Genomic DNA, 20,652 nt, shown 5'->3' on the forward strand with positions numbered 1-20,652 from the left:
ATTTTTACATAGTTGGAACTGAATACGGGAGCGGATGTTGTACAGAGATTGTTTAACATTTGGTACGTTGCTTTGAAGGTCTATTAAATGGAAGCATGGGAGGCAAATTAGGAGCTTTTTAAGAGAATTAGAAATATGTAAAAGGACATAAACCTTCATAGAAACTTTTCCTGAGATATTTAATATGAATATAATTTTGTTCAGCTACCTTCTGATTTGTAAGATGTTACTTTAGGCTAAAGAAGTCCAAACATTATTTACCTAAAGGTTTACTAATGGTCAGCCGTGCTTGGAAAATATTGAGCCCCACCAAGAGTCTTCATTATCAATGTATTCCCTATAGAAATTTACTGAAACTGGTATACTTCACCATGAATTGGAAACTTTGCAGATAAATGTTTTTTCATCTTTGCACAAAATGTTAGTGTAGCTCTGGATTTCCTATTACTGCTCTGCATTGACACTGCTAGAATTATTCAACACGGCAGTATTACTTTACAGCAAAAGTATTGATATTCTGCAGATTCCAATGCCCTGCAATTAAATCCAAGCATTAGGAAAACTGCCTAAAGCAGACCTATCACCAAAACTTTTACTTTTATAGGAGGGTAGAAAACCCTTTTATACAAAGTCAAAATTAGCTTTTTTATTTCCTAAATGTTTTTTTTTTTTTTTAAAGGAAGCCCCTCTCCTTCTAACTTTACCACTGCAACAGTAAAATCTGGAAGTGTGGATCTCGGGATGCCCGATCCCAGCATGTGCAAAAGTGGCTTTTCAGACTTTGAAAAAAAAGTGGACATGTGTGAGATTGGCACTCATTTAGTTTACTTTACTTTTACTTTTAGTTACAGCAGGATACATCACCCGATTTTGCGCCTGCATAGTGCGAGATCGGGTGACGTAGGCAGAAGAAGCAAGAAGACAAATGGGAGTGCTTAGCGATTCCTGTGTCGAAGAAAGAATCTAGGACGGCACAGGACCAGATCGGTGGTATGTGTGGAGGGATCGGGGACTCTGCAGAAGTAAAGGTAAGTGTGATATTTGTTTATTTTAATGACAGTTCTGGTTTAAGAGCACAAACTAATTTGAAAAAATGGTTTACCGGCAAAAAAGATTTGTTTTTCTCTTCCCTCAAATCTTTACATAATTGTGCTACATAGCACATTAAGAAGAAACAGATCATTGATTAGCCTAATGGTCACTATTCTCTATCATCCTAACAGCATGCTCTTGAACTGCAACACATTTAAATGACTCTTTGTGTTGCTTTTCCATCCCATTCTCTGGGATTTGCTGTACAAGCACTACAGGAGGCCAATCCTTTATACAATTGAGTTTGTACTAATGATTACTGAGCTGCATTCATTTGTGTCTTTTATATATCACCCTGTAGTTTGGCTTTTTGAAATTTTCTAAAACTGTAACATAATTATAATTTAACACGGTGTCTCTTTAATCACTACAGCTGGATGAAGTCATACGGTATAGCACAAATAGAAATCTAAAACATAACGTACTCGCACCACCATAGGTGTTGGTGTTGTGATAATGATCCATCACATAGGCCGCCATGATGTTAGCTCCATCAGTTGGAGAAAGCTTCTAGAATCACAAATATAGCCAAGGCAACAGTTTACCGAATTTAAAATAATGAAGAGATGGCATCTACAAGGCTTTGTCCCCTTCCTAGAGGTAGATTCAGATTGCTTCTGGATTAAGCGATCCCACTAAACTAGCACTTTACTGGTAGATGGGTCAGTGCTGGTTCTTAAAGCACCAGCATCTGCACATTTGACAGCTGACAGCATTTAGCGGTACTGTACCACTCACTGACGCCCCTATTCATTCCTTACGGAGCTGCCGCCAGTCTTCCAATAGGCAGCTGCATGAAGAAGCAGTTAACACACCTCAATTTCTCTGATAGTGTGAACATGGTCTAAATGGGCCTTGCCTTTACAACAAATCAGAAGTTGCCACCCAGGCCCCTCTCAACCACTGTCCAAGATTTAGCCATTTTCCTTCTCTACAGTAATACAAAATTGAAGTAGATCCCTTAAATCACCATTATCATCATCATAATCACTAAATGTTTTTATGCTCTGAATATTCATTCACACGAATGAGCACGCAGTTTCTCATTTTGAAGCAGTTCTCAGCTTTATGCACAAATAGCTGACAGATCAGCCCATGTTACGACCACTACAAATGTACTACTAGGTTACAATGTTATGGCCAAGAGTGAGCACAGGGGGAGAGGAGACTAAAGAAATACTTCCAGCAGCCTGCAACAAACTAATAGCATTCTTCCATATTGCCCTATTCAGCCTTGACAGTCACTTTACAGGAACTTAAGGATTATTTTTTTAAGAGTAAAAGAACAAGAAAAGAAAAGCTTTATTCTGTTACCTAGATTGAAGCAAAAAAGGAACGTATTAATGTAAACTTGTAAAGTTGCTCCAAAACTTTTAAATTTGTTGCTGGGAGAGAAGCCAGGAAAGGTGATGTAATGTGAAAGCTGCTAATTAGCTGCAGCATTAATTTATCACTCTGCTCCCTGCATTTGCTTTTTCTAAACTCTCTATCGAGAAATGACAGGGCTGGAAACTAATTTTAGTTCAAATGTCCAAACTTTTTTCAATTCAAGAGGAAGCTATTTTTGAGCTGCTATTCAGATCACCGGGAACATGGCACAGAACAGTATGTGATGACTGCAGTGCAGGTGACAGTACTTGGACAAAGTTCAGACTAGTAGAAAAAAACAATGCCACTTACTGCTTCAAGCTGCCCACTTACAACCATTAGGTGCCCAGTAGTGGTAACAGGCAGCAACCACTTGGATTTTTTAGGCATCAGCAAACACTTATACAGCCATTTGCTTGTGGTTGCAAAGTCCAGCAAAGCAGTGTTTCTTTAATTGCTGCTTCTGGTCATTGTCATGTTGGAAGGTGAACCTTGCTCCTTTTGTAAAAATTCTTGCAGAGGACAGAACTTAGGAGTATTTTGTCCCATATATTTTCCCTTCTATTCTGACAAATCCCCAACTCCCTGCTGCTGAGAAACATCCCACAACAGACTGCTACCACCTCTGCTTTACTGTAGGTGCAATTTTCTTTGAATGGGAAGCTATATTGGCTTTCTGCCAGAAGTATCATTGGTGCTAGAGTCATATAATTCAATTTTGGTCATCTGCCAAATACACCTTTTCCACTTGTCTCTTGGTGCATTTTGACCAAATTTAATTAACTTTCTTGCAAACCTCTCATACAATGTACATCTCTGGAGCACTTTATAGTTGACTAGTTGACACATGCACACAATTACCAAAATTTGTCATAAATTCCTGGAATTCATTCATACAATTTATAGACAGACGGGGGTGGGGGTGGGCAAATAGTACCAAACATTTTCCAACTCCTAATGCTGGGCCACAACTTTATACCTGAGATCTTTTATTAGTGCCTGGCTACCCACAGTTTGTTTTCCATTGCAAGAAGCATATAAGATCATCCTGGGACTTTCCAACTTTTTGCTGAACTAATCAAAATGTTTTCTATTTATGATGGAAACTAAATACAATATTCTCCCATAAAAATGTTTTCAGCCAGATAAAAAAAAAATGTGGGAAAGCCCAAACTTTTTGGGGTGTGCCCAGTAAGAATGACATTCATATAGTCAGATGATATTAACAAAAAGAATCGTTAGGATGAAGGTATTCCTTTTTCTGAAAAATTCCACTCTCCTGGATAGAGGGGTCAGCCAGAATGGATTGAAGTATCACAGCCAAGATGTCAGAACTGGTTCCCCTTTCATTCATTGTATACCTGTTTTTACATCCACTGATAATGCAGGTGGTCATGGCCAGGATGGAGGAAGTCAAAGCCTACCAGATTTTGGATGCAGTGCAATGCAGCAGATCATGTGGCTTGCAGGGTGCTGAGCATAGATCATAATGTAGTAACACCCACACGTAATGCTTATTTTCTTCACACCTGAAATCCAGGAAATGAAATGGATGGACAAGGGAGTTTCATGAAGTTCCAAGTTTTACTATGTAAACCTTGATGTGTGTTCATTGTGACTTAATTTTACATGTTCATTCTTTGTTTACTCTTAGGTGCCACACCATCTGCAGATTTCTAATAATCAAAGTCATGTGGATCTGGTCCGTCCAAAGATATCGATACACGGTTATTTACTATGATTTGATTCATGTAACTAAACCATACCAAGATTTGATCATTACTCTCCATAACAGCAACTAAGGTTTTGAAAGTCTTCCAGGAGTGTCTTAATTCCAAACTAGGGCTGCAAGATTGGCTATATTTAAGTGAGGTTTACATCTTGTCTTCTGTTTTTCCTTTTTTTATTTTGTGAATTATTGTTTTTGTAGCTTTCATTCGACTGTTATAAGTTGTATGAATCAAAGACAGACACATATACTTTGTGTGTCCTCATTTCAGGCTAAAAACCTACAAAATGTAATATTTTGCAGGGGGTGTTTTTTTCTTATACCTACTGTAACCAGAAAGAGATCAATGTAACAGTGAATCTGCAGGGGGGCAGTATCAAGGTGAATGCTGTAGTAAAACCTTCATTCTTTTCCTACTGATTGGTGATGAGCTAATACTTTACTACTTTTTACTAATTACTTTAATACTAATTACTTGTGATTAACAGGATACAAAGAATAAAAAATGTTAACACAATGAAAAAGAAGGCAAAGATTTTATTTCCTATCATGTTGAAGGCTGACAGTTTATTCAGTTAGGTAGTGTAGATTTGCATTGTAGTCCCACACTGTAGCCCCAACCAAAGGACTAAACAATCTTTGTTGAGAACAAGCAAGTGCAAAGCATTAGGACAATATCCCGAATCTAAGAATGTATATAAGCTAAGTTTTTAAATAAAGAGCTAAATTGGCTTTCTTAGTAAAAGAAAGATTCCAGACATACTTCCTAAAAAATGTTTAGTAATACCCCTGGTTGAAAGTGTGAGACACATCAGTGAGGAGCCTGAGGTTAGACTGGTCCATAATCTCATTACAGTAGATTTCAAGTTGTAAAGGTGATGTTTGCAACGGGGATGACTGTAGGACTTAGCTGGAACTCTATACTGCTATAGTGAGAAGATCAAAGAATTTTCTACAGCTGACAGTAAAAAAATGCATAAACATACCTTTTGTCTCCGATTTCATAACTTTATATTTTTTATTATCACAAATGAATCCAGACCTGGATTTTAGAAAAGGAAAACTTGAGTAAATATTGCTACCACTGCTGACTTATGAGAATGCTATTTACCTGGCTGTCAAACTGATCTAATGGCTACAGGCTTAGGTTTACAATTGGGATAATTTGCAACTATAGCCCAAATTAATAAAGCCCTGCTCGAGGCACAGTGGTTTTTATAATTATTTAACCATTTTCTAAAAACTGCTGTTGTGTGTTTTCTATGTTTTATCAAGGCACTACTACAAAGTACAACAGGGACCATGCACTCAGCTCTCTGCTACACAGCAGCACCAAACTCTATATTCAAAAGATCTGGTGTTGTTGGCGAAAACACATAACAAAGGGTTTTAAATAGGGGGGGAAAATGCAGTAGCCTATAAGCTGTGAGTTGGGGTATTTTGCAGCAAGATATAGGAATATAACATTCTCAGAATGTCAACACTGGTAGTCTCCTAATTTCATTTCAGATTGTCTTCCTCTTCTGCTCCATTCCAGTGATCTATTTATCTAAGAGTCTAAAAATACAGTTCTACCTGGTCTGGGTCCTTTAGCTGCTTCTTGCTAGCTTGCTACAAGTCCCTTTAGCTTCCTTTAGCTGGGTCCTTTAGCTTGCTACATACAAGTTTTTAGTGAACAATGTTTATAGGGACTGCTGCAGCACCTAAGCGAGAAAACACTTGAATCAAGCTATGTAATATTAACCAGTGATTGAATTAAGTGCAGAGAAAAACTACTTTTTGGCACCTTTTAAACTACTGCCTGGTTCAGAGCAATCTGTGATGTGATCCAGTTAAAAGGCAACATGACAAGTTCTCCAGTCACAGCATGAATGATCATATATGTCATGTATAGCAAACAGCCTACTAAAACCTTATGTAGTGTGTACTCGAGATAGAGACCGCTCCCTAAATGAGGCGGTACTTGGGGAAAAGACAAAGTAATAAACTAGAAAATAAACCTTACCACTGTCATTGCAATTCAAATTTTTACTGTTTAACTCTCATGTAACCATTTTTTTCTCCTTCGGTGTAGTAAGATTTTGTAAGAAACCAAATGCAGACATTTACAGAGACATTTGTCCCTCAATACACTTATAAGTACAAAGCTACATGCATTTATACTATTAAGCAATTTATTCTCAACACCCTGAAGCTACAGAAATTGAACCTTAACATGTCCTTGTAATTTTAAGCTGTGGAATTGCATTCAGTTTCCGAACTGTCAGGACAGTGGAATGGTATCAAGGCATAAAATTGGGGATCAGAAGGGTATTCATGCTTCTAACTTCACTGAATCCAGCATGGTACGAGCATCCTTATATTCTTCTGTCTCTTCCAAGTCTTTTTCATTTTCCTAAGGAAAGAAAACAAAGTTTATTTTGTTTTGTAACCATTATGCCACTGGGAATTCATACCAAACTTCCTGATATTCACTTACACCTTTCTGGGGGAACCAATTAAGACTGACATGTTTTAGGAATGTGAGGGGGCGGCAGGAGTGGCAGAAGGAAACCTACAGGAATACATGTGGAATATGCAAGTTCCTTACAGAGAACATTCTATCTAAGATCCCAAACTTTTTGTTTGTTTGGAACTGTGGATCCAGCAACTCTAATTTTGAGCATAGGTATATATGTGAATTTTTTTTAACAACGTATAGTTTTCCTGTGCACATACTATTTACAATTAAGTATCTGAGCAAAGACTGAAAGCAATTTAAAACATGATGTTTACCTATGTAGCGATAGGCATTGTGGCAAAATTAATCTTCAAACTTCGCAGCATAAGTACTAAAATCTTAACTCCTTCCTTATTTTTATTAATGCATAATCAGGCCAGCCCTTCAATGCCACCACACAGCATCTGTTTCTAAGCTATTACGAGTTAAAAAAACTAAAACCAAGTTGTAGAGCCTTTGTTGTGATCCGTAATGATTATTGAAGATGAATACATTTCTAATACGACTAGAGAGGACCAGGATGATTTGTTTTAAAACTCTTTAAATACTTACAAATAATATGTAAATAATAAGAATGCCTTACATTTCATTATAATTTGTTTTTTTTTTGCTTCTGGAACAGACAGACATGACTGAAACTACACTGCTTCATTTCATTTTTCTCTTTAACTTTCACTAAACAAAAACCATGTAACAATTATTTTCAGAAATAAACTCGTGATGTGTTGTATCATAAAAAAAAATCACCAACTACAAGTCCAGGGGTGATGAAAAGATTTTTTTTATTTCCACTTTTATTAAATGCTTTGGGCCATTACTCTCAAGCTAAAAAAGACCATCCCAAGCCAATGTCCATAATTTGAACAAACAGGGAATACCGACATTTCACAGCATCTCCACCACTAGGATAGAGTTGGGGGCAGAATTTTGGCCTTGTAGCTTATTTCAATCAAGATTGTACAAATCACAATGAAATCTATGTAACCCCTCTGTGATGTCCAAAAACAATAGATCAAAAGCCACAATTCCACTATAAATTCACACATCAGTGTGAACTTGTTGCTACCAGTTAGGGGTTTGTACACACTGGTCCCAGCTACACAACATAATGGTGTATGTTCTCTCTCATTTTAACAAAAAGATTGGTTGGTATACATAGTTCAGAGACTGCGCAAAGCAGTGCTGTATTTTTTGCATAGATATCATTTGGTAGATAATAAAACCTCCCAAAGGCAGCAAAAAAATACCAACAGAGCCCTAAATTAACAACATCTTTTTTTTTTTACCTAAATGATAATCTCACAATCAGTTGTAGGATTGATTGTTGGAGGACCGCATGCATGCTGACTGTGTCAAGTTAAAAGAAAAAAAAAAACCCCAGTATTGGTCGCTTTAGTTAGAAATACAATATGTATGAAGGGATTTTTGTGCAAATTAAAAACATGAAACACTGATGTAATGAGGGCGAGTATATCAAGCTTCATTTCACCATTAATGTCTTGCAAAATGAAACTAATTGATTTGAAAATGTCACCAAAGCCTTTACAAAATTTAGTGGCCAGAAAGTGAAAAAAACAAAAAAAAATGTTTATTTCAAAGTGACAGAAATAGTAAGATGGTATATGACCAGTGCAAAAAAACTTATTATCACTTACTAGAATTTGTGTAAGATCTGTGTATGCTGCTGATAGCCTGCGATGGCAGTCAGGGATCATCATACGAGATTCCTGCAATATTTCAACCTGAAAATGAAAAAAAAAAAAGTGTTAAAAAGAAAAACAAGGGCACAGAAATGCACCTATTTTGTTGCAGTAGGACCCTATACATTATTGGTCTACAAATACCGAGCAATACAAACAGATGACCAATTCATCCTGTGATACTATGGATTATGTTTCTAAAGCAAATCATACAACATTCACCACTTACTGCAGGGGAATCTTCCTGGTGCATGTGTTTTAAATTCCTGTCATTGATACTCCATGATTGATTCTGATACTTGAAATAATCTAAATGATTATTTTACTGCGACAGGAAAATAAAAGAAAGCTGTATACACAGTGTTTGTTTTGTTCTATGGAAAAGGAAAGACAAGCATGTGTACCCTTGCTTTGCCTCTTATATAAAGGACAATGGTCTTCCCTGCTTGGTCATTCATTGATCCACCAGGACGGATTAAAAAGTGATTGGGGGAACATGGGACACGTGCTAGATATTCAGCCAAACCAATTTTTTTTGCTTCTTCCTTGAGTAAAAAAGGATTAGAACTACTGTCAGGTTTTTACTGCTGTCTATCTTTGATGAAGGGGAATCACCTATCTTTTGGTTCGTACTGGGAGTGAAAGAAAAATGAAAGGTTGAATTTTCTTTGAAACGGGAATACATTGGATATCTTTAAAAAAATAACACTTGTTTTAGTAACACCTGTGTAGGAAGACATTTTCCTTTTACTTGCTGTGGTGTCTACAGAGAGTAAGTGGAGGGAAATCTTCTCAGTAAGACAGATGGAAGAAAAAAAAACAAAACAAAGAACAAAAGTAATCCAAAAAAATATGGCTGTATTTTAAGTTCTGGACAGTGAGAGGAAGCAGTAAGACCCTTGTGGTTTTTACAGTTACAGACAGATGAAAAGTAAGTACAATGGAAGTTTAAACAAGTTTGAACAAACATTCAATTTCCACATAATCTACAGGTGAAATGCTTGAAAGCATAAAACAGAATCAAGGTCTAGTTCTTCACTTTTCCCAGCCTGACAAATTACACTGAAGAGCCAATTGTTTGATGATAAAAAGAGTCTACAAATTACACAGTGGGATCCTCCGGTAAGTCTTGCAGTCACTGTTGATGTCAAAGTGCGAGTATCTACATTTAAAGTCTGTACCAATTTGAATGGAAGCTGTGCCAGGAAAAAGCCTTTGCTGGTCAAGAACAACATTAGACAAACTACAGTAGCTCATTCAAATTATAGGGAAAGGTTTACAGGAAAGATTTATTTTAGACCGATAAATTGAAGATAAAGCTTCTTGACCAGTTACAGGTTTGGTGCAAATGAAGAAACCATACCAGTAGTCTCAGCCACTGTGAAGCATACTAACCAAAACAACCTGTCCAAGTACTGTCTCATTTGGGCAAGAGGGTTGATTTTTCTGTTTGATTGGACCTGCTAACCTTCCAGGGTTACCCAATGATGGTTCATCTAAACACTTGAATACAGTATTTCCTCATACCTCGAGAGTGATTAAATGTCTTACCATACAGTGGAAATCTGCCCTGTGCCTGGGCCACTTGGTGTCGATATATAGCTTTAAAATCAACTTGACCTTCTTTTCCAGCTCCTAAACTAAGGGTAGGATGGAAGCTTGGAGAGGCCTGGAAGCTGTAGTTCACTGCTTCACAGAAGATACAATATCTTTTGTCTTTCTTTTTCGGTCTTTCCCCCATCCTCTATTCCTCTTTTGTGTTAGCTTTTTTGTCCCTTTTTCTAGTTCAGTGCTTCTCAACCAGGGTTCCATGGAACCTTAGAGTTCATTCAGCAATGAGCAATCTTTGTCTCCCAGCCAAAAATATCATTGGTTCTCGTTAAATTGACCTATCTGTATTGGTGATATTCTTCGCATTGGCCAGCAATGTGCAAGACATTCTTCCTACTGATCACCACATTATTGTACTGTGAGCTGTGCATATAGTAATTATAGTTGGGGTATAAGTTACAGTTAGGTCCATAAATATTTGTACAGAGAACTTTTTTTCCAATTTTGGTTCTGTACATTACCACAATTAATTTTAAATGAAACAGAGATGAGATGCAATTGAACTGCACACTATTCAATGAGAAGCAGTTGAACTGCAGACTTTCAGCTTTAATTCAGTGGGTTGAACAAAAAAGTTGCATAAAAATGTGAGGAACTAAAGCCTTTTGTTTTACACAATCACTTCATTTCAGGGGCTTAAAAGTAATTCTTTTTTGTTTTTTTCTGTATTTGGGCTTATACTGCCCTCTACCCTGTCTAGTAAATTTGCCAGAGCTATGCTATCCCAGGCTGCTTTGTTAAAAAAATACTTAGTTTTAACAGAGAGGTGGGGTGGTGCACTGTGTTTTTCTGACCTTTTTTTTTTTTTTTTTTTTTTTATAAAACTCTTAATAAAAGTTTACCTTGTTGGAAAAGTCAGTGATTTTCATGGGGAGTACTTACTTTTTCATGTGGCTGTGCTATCTTTCAGGGGTTTCCATAATTTTCTGCCTTAGCAACGTTACTAAATACCAATGCTAGAAAAGAAGTAATGGTACTTGTTCGCCCCTATTCATTTAATGGTTTGTGCACAACCAGGGAGAAAATACTGTGAGATTAGAATATGCACCGCACACTGTTAATAACACATCTTGGAGTGCTTAAGTCAGAAAATCATATAGCATAAGTGCTCGTCTTGTCAGGCACTAAAAACTCCGTCTGTGCTCTGAAAAGTTTACTTAAAATAAACGCTTTCCACTGTTTCACCATGGAGCACCTCCATGCGGAATGGGATCAGCTGGCTGTATACAAATCACCCGCATCTTTCAGTTAATAAAGAAATACTGTGCTGAGATAATATCACATTGAGATAATTACCGCAGGAAAAAAAAATGTTATTGAGTATATTGATCATGTTGCGAGACCCCGGCAGGAGGTTTTAAGCAAAGGAGAAAAAGAAAGAAAATGAAAAGCAGGAAAACAGCAGGTTTGTATTTGGATGCTTATCATGCATAAAAAGTTATTACTTATCGCTGCATTTCATTTTAGGATAGATGATGTTCTCACCATGTGGCTGGGAGAAAAATTACTAAACTGGAACCCCACTGAATGTGAACATTTTTCCTGCCTACGTACTCTTAAATTATGTTTTGTGCAAATCCTTACGTCAAGGAGAAGAAAAAAATGCTTGCTGTTCACTATCGCCTACAACCAGAGATACCGCAAGCTACACCGACTTACTTCCCTCTATATAGACCCAAGACAAACTCAGGGCTGACGTATTATTAATAAAGGAAAAAAAGAATAACACCAAACAATTTTAAAAAGAATTGATAAAATTCTGTAAGCTCTTTGGATGCCAGCAGTACTTTTGTCACCACATTTGTACATTTTATATAAGAACAGAAAAATCAAATATTTGAAATGTTAAGTTGTAATGTGAGGTTGTTTCCCTTCCATAATTGTTTATCCACTTGCAGGGAGCCCTTTAATTTGCTAAAAAGTTTTCAAGTCATTTTCCAAACTCAGCTTCCTCCTTTCCTGCGCATCGCATCGTACCCTTTCTTCTTCTGGGAGATTGTTTTTCTGTGTAATATTCTGTGATGCTCCAGCTCCTCTCCCTATATTTTCTTTATTATAGATGCAGAGGAGGAAAGAAGGGGAAAACTGTGGTGTGTCGCTTACGTGACCGTTTTCTGCTGGGGCTGCTGACATCACATCTAAAATGATGGCACCCAGAAGCAGTCTCAATGTTTCAAAAGTTTACACTTTTGCTGTGCACAACATTTTCGTTTTCATTTAGGCGCAGTTATAAAACAAGGATTTACCATATCAGTATAATTGTCCAATAAAAGAGAGAGGTTTATTCATGTGACATGTTTTTATTGCTGTATCCCTTTTAATAACAGTCTAAAATTTATGTAAAACCAGGCTAAAGACATGCCCCTTCCTAAAATACTAAAATGTCATACAGACATCAGATTTCTGTCTTTCATGATTATTTCTAGTGACAGATAAATGATTGGGAATTATACACACAGCATACAAGTCTTTAAAGTGGGGAGGACAAACGAGAGTCACCAAGCTGTTCTCTCCCTCATAGAAAAACAGCAGTCGTTCATAAATCTGCTCTGATGCCAGGAGACCGCAGTACACATGGTCGATTTTCACCCGAGATTAGCACAATATTCATCTTAAGAAATGCTAACTTTAAATTATACTATTGGTCTAGGCAGTTAGTTCATATGTGCCATTATGGTGTAGTCATGTCCTGCCTTGGAAATCTAAGTTTGTATCAAAAGCAGAGAGAGGTACAGGATAAATTAAAGCAGATCTAATCCCCAAAGCTAAACTGGAAAATACTGCAGATCATTAGATATGGTGCACTTGTTTTCTTTTATTTTCAGGCTAAGGACATTATCAAAAAGTATAGAAACTATTAAAAGAAATAAAGGATTGCAGTGTCCTTATTACTTTATGCGAGGCAATAAAAAAACAAAAAAAACAAAACACTATTAACTTACTTGTACTGTGTAGCCTACTAGTCCCATCAATCCACCATGTTTAAAGTCCAGCCAGGGGGACAGCTATAGTTCCTTTCATAATTACAATGGGGAAATGAGTGTAGCCAGGGACAAAAGTGTGTTTTAGCAGGATTACCAGGTGAAAACAAAGGGAAAACACCAGCCATCATACTACAAATGCAGCCATCATATCTAAAGACTTGTCAGCTGCAATATATTACATATACGAATATATAAAAATGTTTATTTTAGGTTTTGTTACAATTCAATTTCTTTCTGCTCCTTATTTTTGTATTTTTTGGAAATATAACTTTTTATCATTAAAAACATTATTATTGGGGCAGTATATTACTACTTGCCTGTTTTTTGATGACATATTCATCTCCTCCTTCAGTCTTCATCCTTTCTATTTTTTCTTCTTGCTGTTTGGCTTCTTTTTCATACAAAAGTTTTTCTTTGGACAATCTGTAAATGGTAAAGGCAGTAATACATTTTATTTAAAGACTCTGCACATAGAGAAATGTTCAGGCTGCCACTGCTGACCCCCTCCTGAAAACCTGGCTGTCATCGAGTTTACATTTCTCAAGTTTCTGCCTCTAAATAAGAATGCAGCATAAATCAAAGTGAAATCAGAACTACTTGTTCAGAGACTTTACCATACAAGATACTGTAAATACTGGAGCAATCTGAATGCCACATTTAGACTTCCCTGCTCAGTTCACATTTCCATTCAAATAATTAATAAATACTCTAACAACATGTGCCAGCTCTTCACAGATCAGTTTATACTGTGGATCTTCAAGCACTTTTTATACTGCAACACATTTTCCAACACACCTCATAAGTTATAAAAATTTATTTATTTAATCATGCAGAAATATTTTCCTCCTCTACTATTTGACACTCGTGATATCCATTCTATATACAGATAATCCCCAGGTTACATACAAGATAGAGACTTTTAGGTTTGTTCTTAAGTTGAATTTGTATGTAGGTTGAAGCAGGAACATTATTTTAATAAATGCAATTAGGACAGATGTTTGTCTCAACATAATGTTTATTTTGACCTTTCTGTGCATGCACAGTAAATACTTAAACATTTTCAAATACAGTACAGCCTTAAACAATGTTGATAGAACTTATTGGGAGTTGATGAAGAGGGTGAAGATGTGCTCTTCTGGACAGCACTATACAGTACACACTATCATAGCAGGAAGGTATCTCTCGTCAGCACGTCTGGTGTACAGTACTGACGAGAGACAACTTCCTGCTATGTACGTACAGTACAAGCAGGCTTCCTATTGAGAATGAATGGGGCGGTTCACCACCTGCCTACCCCACAGTCACCTCCACTACATGGTTGTGTGGTGAGCAGGCAGCGAACTGCCCCCCCTCACCACATCAAGCCTTCGTCCTGCACACAAGTGAGCAGGGAAGCTCTGTTCGTATCTAGGAGTCGTCTGTATGTCGGATGTCCTTGGCACTACCTGTACACAAATCTGTATTAAAAACAAAGTTGTACTGAAGGTCTCTAAATTTTTAGTTATAGTTCATCTAAATTCTTCACGGCATGCCACTCCTACATAGCAGTGGTGTAACAGGAAAAACGCAGATTCAGCAGCTTTTTGCTGTTGCTCGGTCATCTTCCTCCTCCTACAGTGCTTGGATGCCCTGCAGAAGTAGGAGGTTCAACAAAGTCAGTTTGATGTCCTTGGCATGGGTTCTGTTGGAAAACCTGGGGTCCTTGCATTATTCTGATTGTTTCTTTGCAACATATTACCTACATAAATATTGCTGCAGACCATGTGCACCCCCACATCATAGTTTCAGCATTCCTTGATGGCATTGACTTCTTTAAGCAAGATAATTGCTAATATTTTAGCTGGGTGGGAAGAAGCTGTAGGTGGGTGGCAGCCCCTGTATTGTGATCCAACATTTCAGTAATCGTCCAAAAACAGCTGGGTGGATACTGAAAAGTGCACTAGGGAGGACACTGAAGGTGTTTACTTGGCTTTCCAAATTCTGAGATCTCAATTTTGGTAACCAATTGTGGTATGTGCTGGAAAAACAAGTCCAACCCATTGAGGTTTTACCTTAAAACTTACAGGACTTTAAAGATCTGCTGCCAAAATCTTGGTGCCGGATATCACAAGGCACCTTCAGAGGTCTTGTGGAGTCCATGCCTCAAACATAGCATAGCTGTTTTAGCTGCACACATTAGGAAGGCAGTTTTAACATTATGGCTTATCAGCATAGTTAATATTATATAGTGTCTTTCTGTCAGTCTGGTGTCCAGCTTCAGCTTTGTGGAGGGTCAGACTACTAAGACATTGATCGGGCAAAGAAAGTTTCTAATCATAGAAACTCAAAGGAGCATAAACATCTTTGATAAGCGTCATTTCATAGGTTTGTCCCATAGTTGGGTGCAGAATTGCCCTTAAAGAGAACATGTAACCTGCACTAAGCCATCCCATAGATGATGGCAATAAAAATAAATAAATAAATGTTAAAGTCCTCCCACCACAAAGGTAAATGATCAAAAAAGAGCAAATATCTTGTAACATAAAAACAGACTATATGTATATGTTGCAAATGACAGATACAGACAGTGACACAGGAGGAGGAGAGGACCGTGCTCTGAAGAGCTTACAATCTAGGAGGAGGGGGAAGTATCACACAAAAGGAGGAGAGATATGGAGTGGTGAGGAGTAGTGGGGGTTTTAAAAGACAGAAGAGGTGTAGGCAAGTTGGAAAAGATGGGTTCTGAGTGATATTTCAAAGGAGCAAGGAATAGAAGCAAACATGTTTTTTAGGCCTTAAATGTGCATTGAACAGGTGTACAAAACTTAATAAAACAAGTCTCTGATATTGAAGGGGTTGAATATTTTTTTTTTCCTTTAAAGACATTCAATTACCCATCATTAAATGAAAATGCCTGATTATAGAAGGACTTCTAACCTTTACTTATTCTGTCCAAGTTCTGTATTTGTATTTTCATTGCGTGATAAAACTTGGCTTTGACTATCCGGCCCACTGGCCCAAAGCAAATGCACCCAACCTGACCTGAAGGTCTATACTACCTCACAAGGTCAGCATCAAATGAACATGATATGTCTGAATGCACCAAACTAGAGCTGACAAGGCTTCATTGTTATTATCATGTCTCTACTCCAAAATAAAACAAATAAGAACAATAAATACAAAAGCAGACGATTCCTGCTTAGGAGATCATGAAGAAATGACTACTGGCAGACAGAATGACCTGACAAAACTGCAAGACCATTTGAGAAAAAATTATTTTACGCCCTGTTAAATCAGTCAAGTTTCTTCCATTAGATCACCAGCAATGGAAGTTTATGCCTCCTCAAATCTGAGAAAGGCGTTCAGGAGATAGTGGAGAGAATTCACAATGATGGACTGACACTTTACTATAGAAAGACATTAGGGGCTTCTGACATGAAACAAAAAATCCCAGCTAAAACACAAAAACAATTCACTATATCTAAATGATCATGACCAATGTTTGTTGTGTAGGTTTTATCGTATTTATACAATTTTATTACTATAGCCAGTATGATAAACTGACCTAATTCATAAAGCAGACATCAATAACTCAATTTCTATAATTGAATAATGAAAAGGTTTGTCAACGAAAGAAATGCAAAATATTTTAAAAGCCTGTTAGGTCTGCTAATTACAGCAGGGACAAAGGGCAGCCACCATGCTTTCTTCCCCCATCAGCACATACATTTCTTGGCTTATTCTGCAGCTTCTCCTACCATACATGGACTGGAAGTCAAGTTCAGGCCCTGGTTGCATTTTAAAAATTACCTAATGATGCACGGATGAATACTAATGGGCAGCATGGTGGCTCAGAGGACCTTGGCCTTTGCAGCCGCATAGGTTTGAATCTCTGTCAGGACACTATCTGCATGGAGTTTGCATACGTTTCTTTCCACATTCCAAAAACATGCAGTTAGGTTAATTGGCTTCCCCCCAAAATTGACTTAGGCTGTATAAAAGACATATGACTAAGGTATATTAGATTGTGAGCCCCTTGTGAGTGACAGTTAGTGACATGACTATGGACTACGCATAATATGTAAACGCTATATAAATACTGTGTAATAATAATAATATTAATAATATTAATACTGAGCTGCATTAAAGCAGAACTAAAGTCCTACTTTCTACTTATATCGGCAATCGGGTTCTTACCTGCTGGATTGCCACCCAGATGTCAAATGTCACTAAACTGTTTATTGCCAGGGATATCCTGGCTTCCCTTGCGCATGCTGGAAATGAATAGGCTCCCACTTGAAAGTTACATCCTTCCATCCCAGTCTGACCAATCAAGGTGGGCAAAGATCAGGATACGGAAGGAAAGAAGGAAGATGATAGCGGTGCCCACGTTGGAATGGGAACAGGCGAGAATGGAGAGGTTTAGTTTTGTCTATTACATGGGCATATTTATTGCCTGAATGTTGTCTACAATCAATGATATCAGACTGAAATCAAAGGAAAATGACCAATATGCTAGGAGAGATCAACTCCTTAACAATAAAGCTCCTTGTGATTTCCCATTGCTTATTTTTCTACATGCCACTTATATTGCACAGCCGGTACATTTGTTACCAGTTAAAGGATTTCAGGTCACTCCCATATAGCTCACATGGGCTGACTTTTTCCATGTCTGTGGTCTAACATGAGACTTAATTATCATCTTGATTTACTAATAAGGTACCCAATCCCATTAAAGTGCTAACCACTATCCTGCCATTACCAAACTCACAATGTCATGGATCCATGTTGGACCTGTGTCTGGGGAACGTGCAGTGCCTTTTTAGGTATATATATATTTTTATGTGAAATGACAGAAGAACAGGGTTTTTGCAGAAAAAGACAGAAGAGTAGAATGATAATAACAGCTCAGTCTCCTTTATTACTACAAAGAGATTGCTTGCTGCAATCACAACCTTATATTTAGCATCTGTCATATCTAAAGGCAATCGCAGTTCATTGTGGCTGCTGGGAACCTTTTTCTCAGACGGATCTGGATACTCAATTCTCTTATTTTCAGCAAATGGAGAGTAGAATCCATTAGCCTATCACTTTGTCTTATGTGTCAGAGCATTTTCCACAAGAATCAAAACACTGGCAAGGTAAGAAGCTTATAAGAAAAGGCCCATTCTCTATGACAGAAGGGAATAAATGAATAGAGTGCTCCACTCAAAACATGACATGCTCTGCAGTAATAAGGAGATCTGTAATCAACAGCGAGAAAAAGCAGAAAATAGCAAATATGACATCAACCTCACAAGAGGGTATCCAACATAATTGACAGAAATATTTTAAATCAGCAATACAGCGTTTAACAAACATATATGGAGGGGCAGATGAAATTCCACAGAGGAAGCGATCATGGAGAGGAAACGTAAATTGTCGTTTTTTTAAGCCACAAAAGAACTAAATACATTATTTAAACAAACAGCATTTACTGATTTATTGGCATGTATGGACAAACTGAAGTACTCATAATACATAAAAATATATAGATATATAGTTTGTTTTAGATTACAATTCATATTTATCTTTATTTATTGCACAAAAGTAGGGTTTAATATGGCACCAATATGAAAGGAGCCTTGTGTCCAGCACAAATAAGTACTGTCTTAACAGATACATCTGACCTGAAACTGACCTGCTTCCCACCCGCATTTGACATGTTTAAGTGGGTTTTGCATTCCTATAGACTTGTATAGTAATCCAAACCCCCCAGTTTTCTCCCCTGCACCCCTGGCACTTTTCGTATAACCACTCGGCTGTTTTTAGGTGATTACTGAAAAATTGGGTCACAATACAGGGGGCTGCCACCCACTTACAGCTTCTTTCCACTCTGCTTAAAACAAATTCCGGGGAGAATACCGAGGGGCTGTTTTGCTCTTCAGCTCACAGAAAGTTGCATTTGCTGCCAAAATAATAAAAAAGTATTTTCTGAAGTTAGTCTAAAAGAGAACTAACAAAGCCACAATAGGACTACTATGCTAGAAAACATTCAATTTTCCTTCTAGGAATTAGTCATCCTTTAATTGAGCCACATGTGTTTTTATCCAATCAGCTAATTCAGAATAGGTCCAATTGACAAATTACTATTCCCTATATTTTTATATACCTGGAAACTGAAAACATTTATAAGCAATACAAAAAAATAAAATAATAACACTAAAATAAATAGCAGGGTGCTCACAACTGTTTTGCGGCAGCCCCAATGTTTAACTGGGTTGCAGTAACGCAACATTAAGCACATATGAAAAGGCAAAGATTTTTAATAAGAGTAAAGCATGCACGTGTATGTAGAAGAAAAGAATTCTCCCATTCAGCAGCAGCCACCAATATGCCAAAATATTAGAAAACATTGGTTGTCTGTCAATCATACAACTTTGGCAATAATGTGACACCGATTCTAGCATCAGGCCAGTCCAGAAAAAAAAGGAATACGCCAATATAAACTGTTTGGCAATACTTTCAAACACAAACCAAGTTAGAATTGTTTCTGATGCCATAAAGGACTTTACTATTTTTCTTCCGTTTTTTGCACACTATATAAAATACTATTCTCAAACTTGATGCCCCCCTTTATTTGAAGCCTTTCCAACCAACGTCTGTTTTTTTGGTGTGCCTACTGCTTTCACAAATGACACGTCAGTCTGCTTTATAACATCCCCCATAGCAACGGCAGCTCATGTATATCCATTATATATATATATATATATATATATATATATATATAGATATAGATATATATAAAATGTATCCTCCCCACATAATAAAATTATGTGGATCTTACTGAGCTTTGCCCAAAATGTACTCAAATGATAATTTAAAGTGTATATTCTTTTTCTAAACTATCTAGAGCATACTCATCCATACAACGTAGATTTTAAGAGTACCAAAAATATAAGGGTAGATTATGAGGGGGAAAGAAATTTTTTGGAAGAATTATGTTTTAAATTATTTCAAAATGTATGTATATGCATAACAAAAGCACAAGGGATACCTATTAATGCTCTGCAACACTTTAAATAATGATTTAAAACATCAAGTAAAAATATCCAATAGAGACCACAAATTTCAGAAATAAAAAAAAAAAAAAAAAAAAATACAATGTCATTTTTGGTCATTTATATTTACAATATTTGTCACAACATCCTTAAACAAAATTTTTAAACCAGGTTATATCCACCAAGAAAATAGCACAGGGTTGTCATTTTAAAAGTTTTTTTTTTTTAAACGAAAAAAGGTGTTTTATGGGTAATTTCTGCTGCTTCAGACGGAGATACCCCAGATGACGGGACAGAAATAACGTAGCAATAGTATGATGATAATAGTATGATGCTTTAAATGATAAGGAAGGAGAAGAAGGGGGTACCCTTCAAATATGGACCCTGAAACATTATAATATATGACAGCTTAAATTAAGCTGCAGGTATGTACTGGTGAGGCTTTTGTGGTTCCTACCCTGCTGAGATTCCCTCCTCTGTATAAAGACCTAGAGCAGCAGTCACCAACATTTTAGACCTCACAGATCACTAAATTCATGATTTTAAATCCTGCAGACCAATAATATGATTTTTTTAAAAAGACAAGGACTGTGGAGGCTCTGATTCATTTATCGGCTCAGAATTACTATTGTTACAACTATCGTTAGTT

At 37.0% G+C, this 20,652-nt stretch overlaps 1 protein-coding gene across 1 annotated transcript in view; it reads right to left on the minus strand.

Moving 5' to 3' along the window:
- Positions 1-6,202: 6,202 nt before the first annotated feature.
- The window catches only part of TBCA (tubulin folding cofactor A), a 37,157-nt gene continuing 22,707 nt past the window's right edge, over positions 6,203-20,652 (minus strand). The window contains exons 2-4 of the mRNA XM_072416304.1: positions 13,302-13,407; positions 8,345-8,431; positions 6,203-6,584 (exon numbers count right to left, since the gene is read on the minus strand). Of these exons, the coding sequence (XP_072272405.1) occupies positions 6,504-6,584; positions 8,345-8,431; positions 13,302-13,407 (274 nt within the window). The 3' untranslated portion in view covers positions 6,203-6,503. The remainder of the gene's footprint in view (positions 6,585-8,344; positions 8,432-13,301; positions 13,408-20,652) is intronic.

Source organism: Pyxicephalus adspersus, chromosome 6 (assembly GCF_032062135.1).
Source record: "Pyxicephalus adspersus chromosome 6, UCB_Pads_2.0, whole genome shotgun sequence".
Lineage (NCBI taxonomy): Eukaryota > Metazoa > Chordata > Amphibia > Anura > Pyxicephalidae > Pyxicephalus > Pyxicephalus adspersus.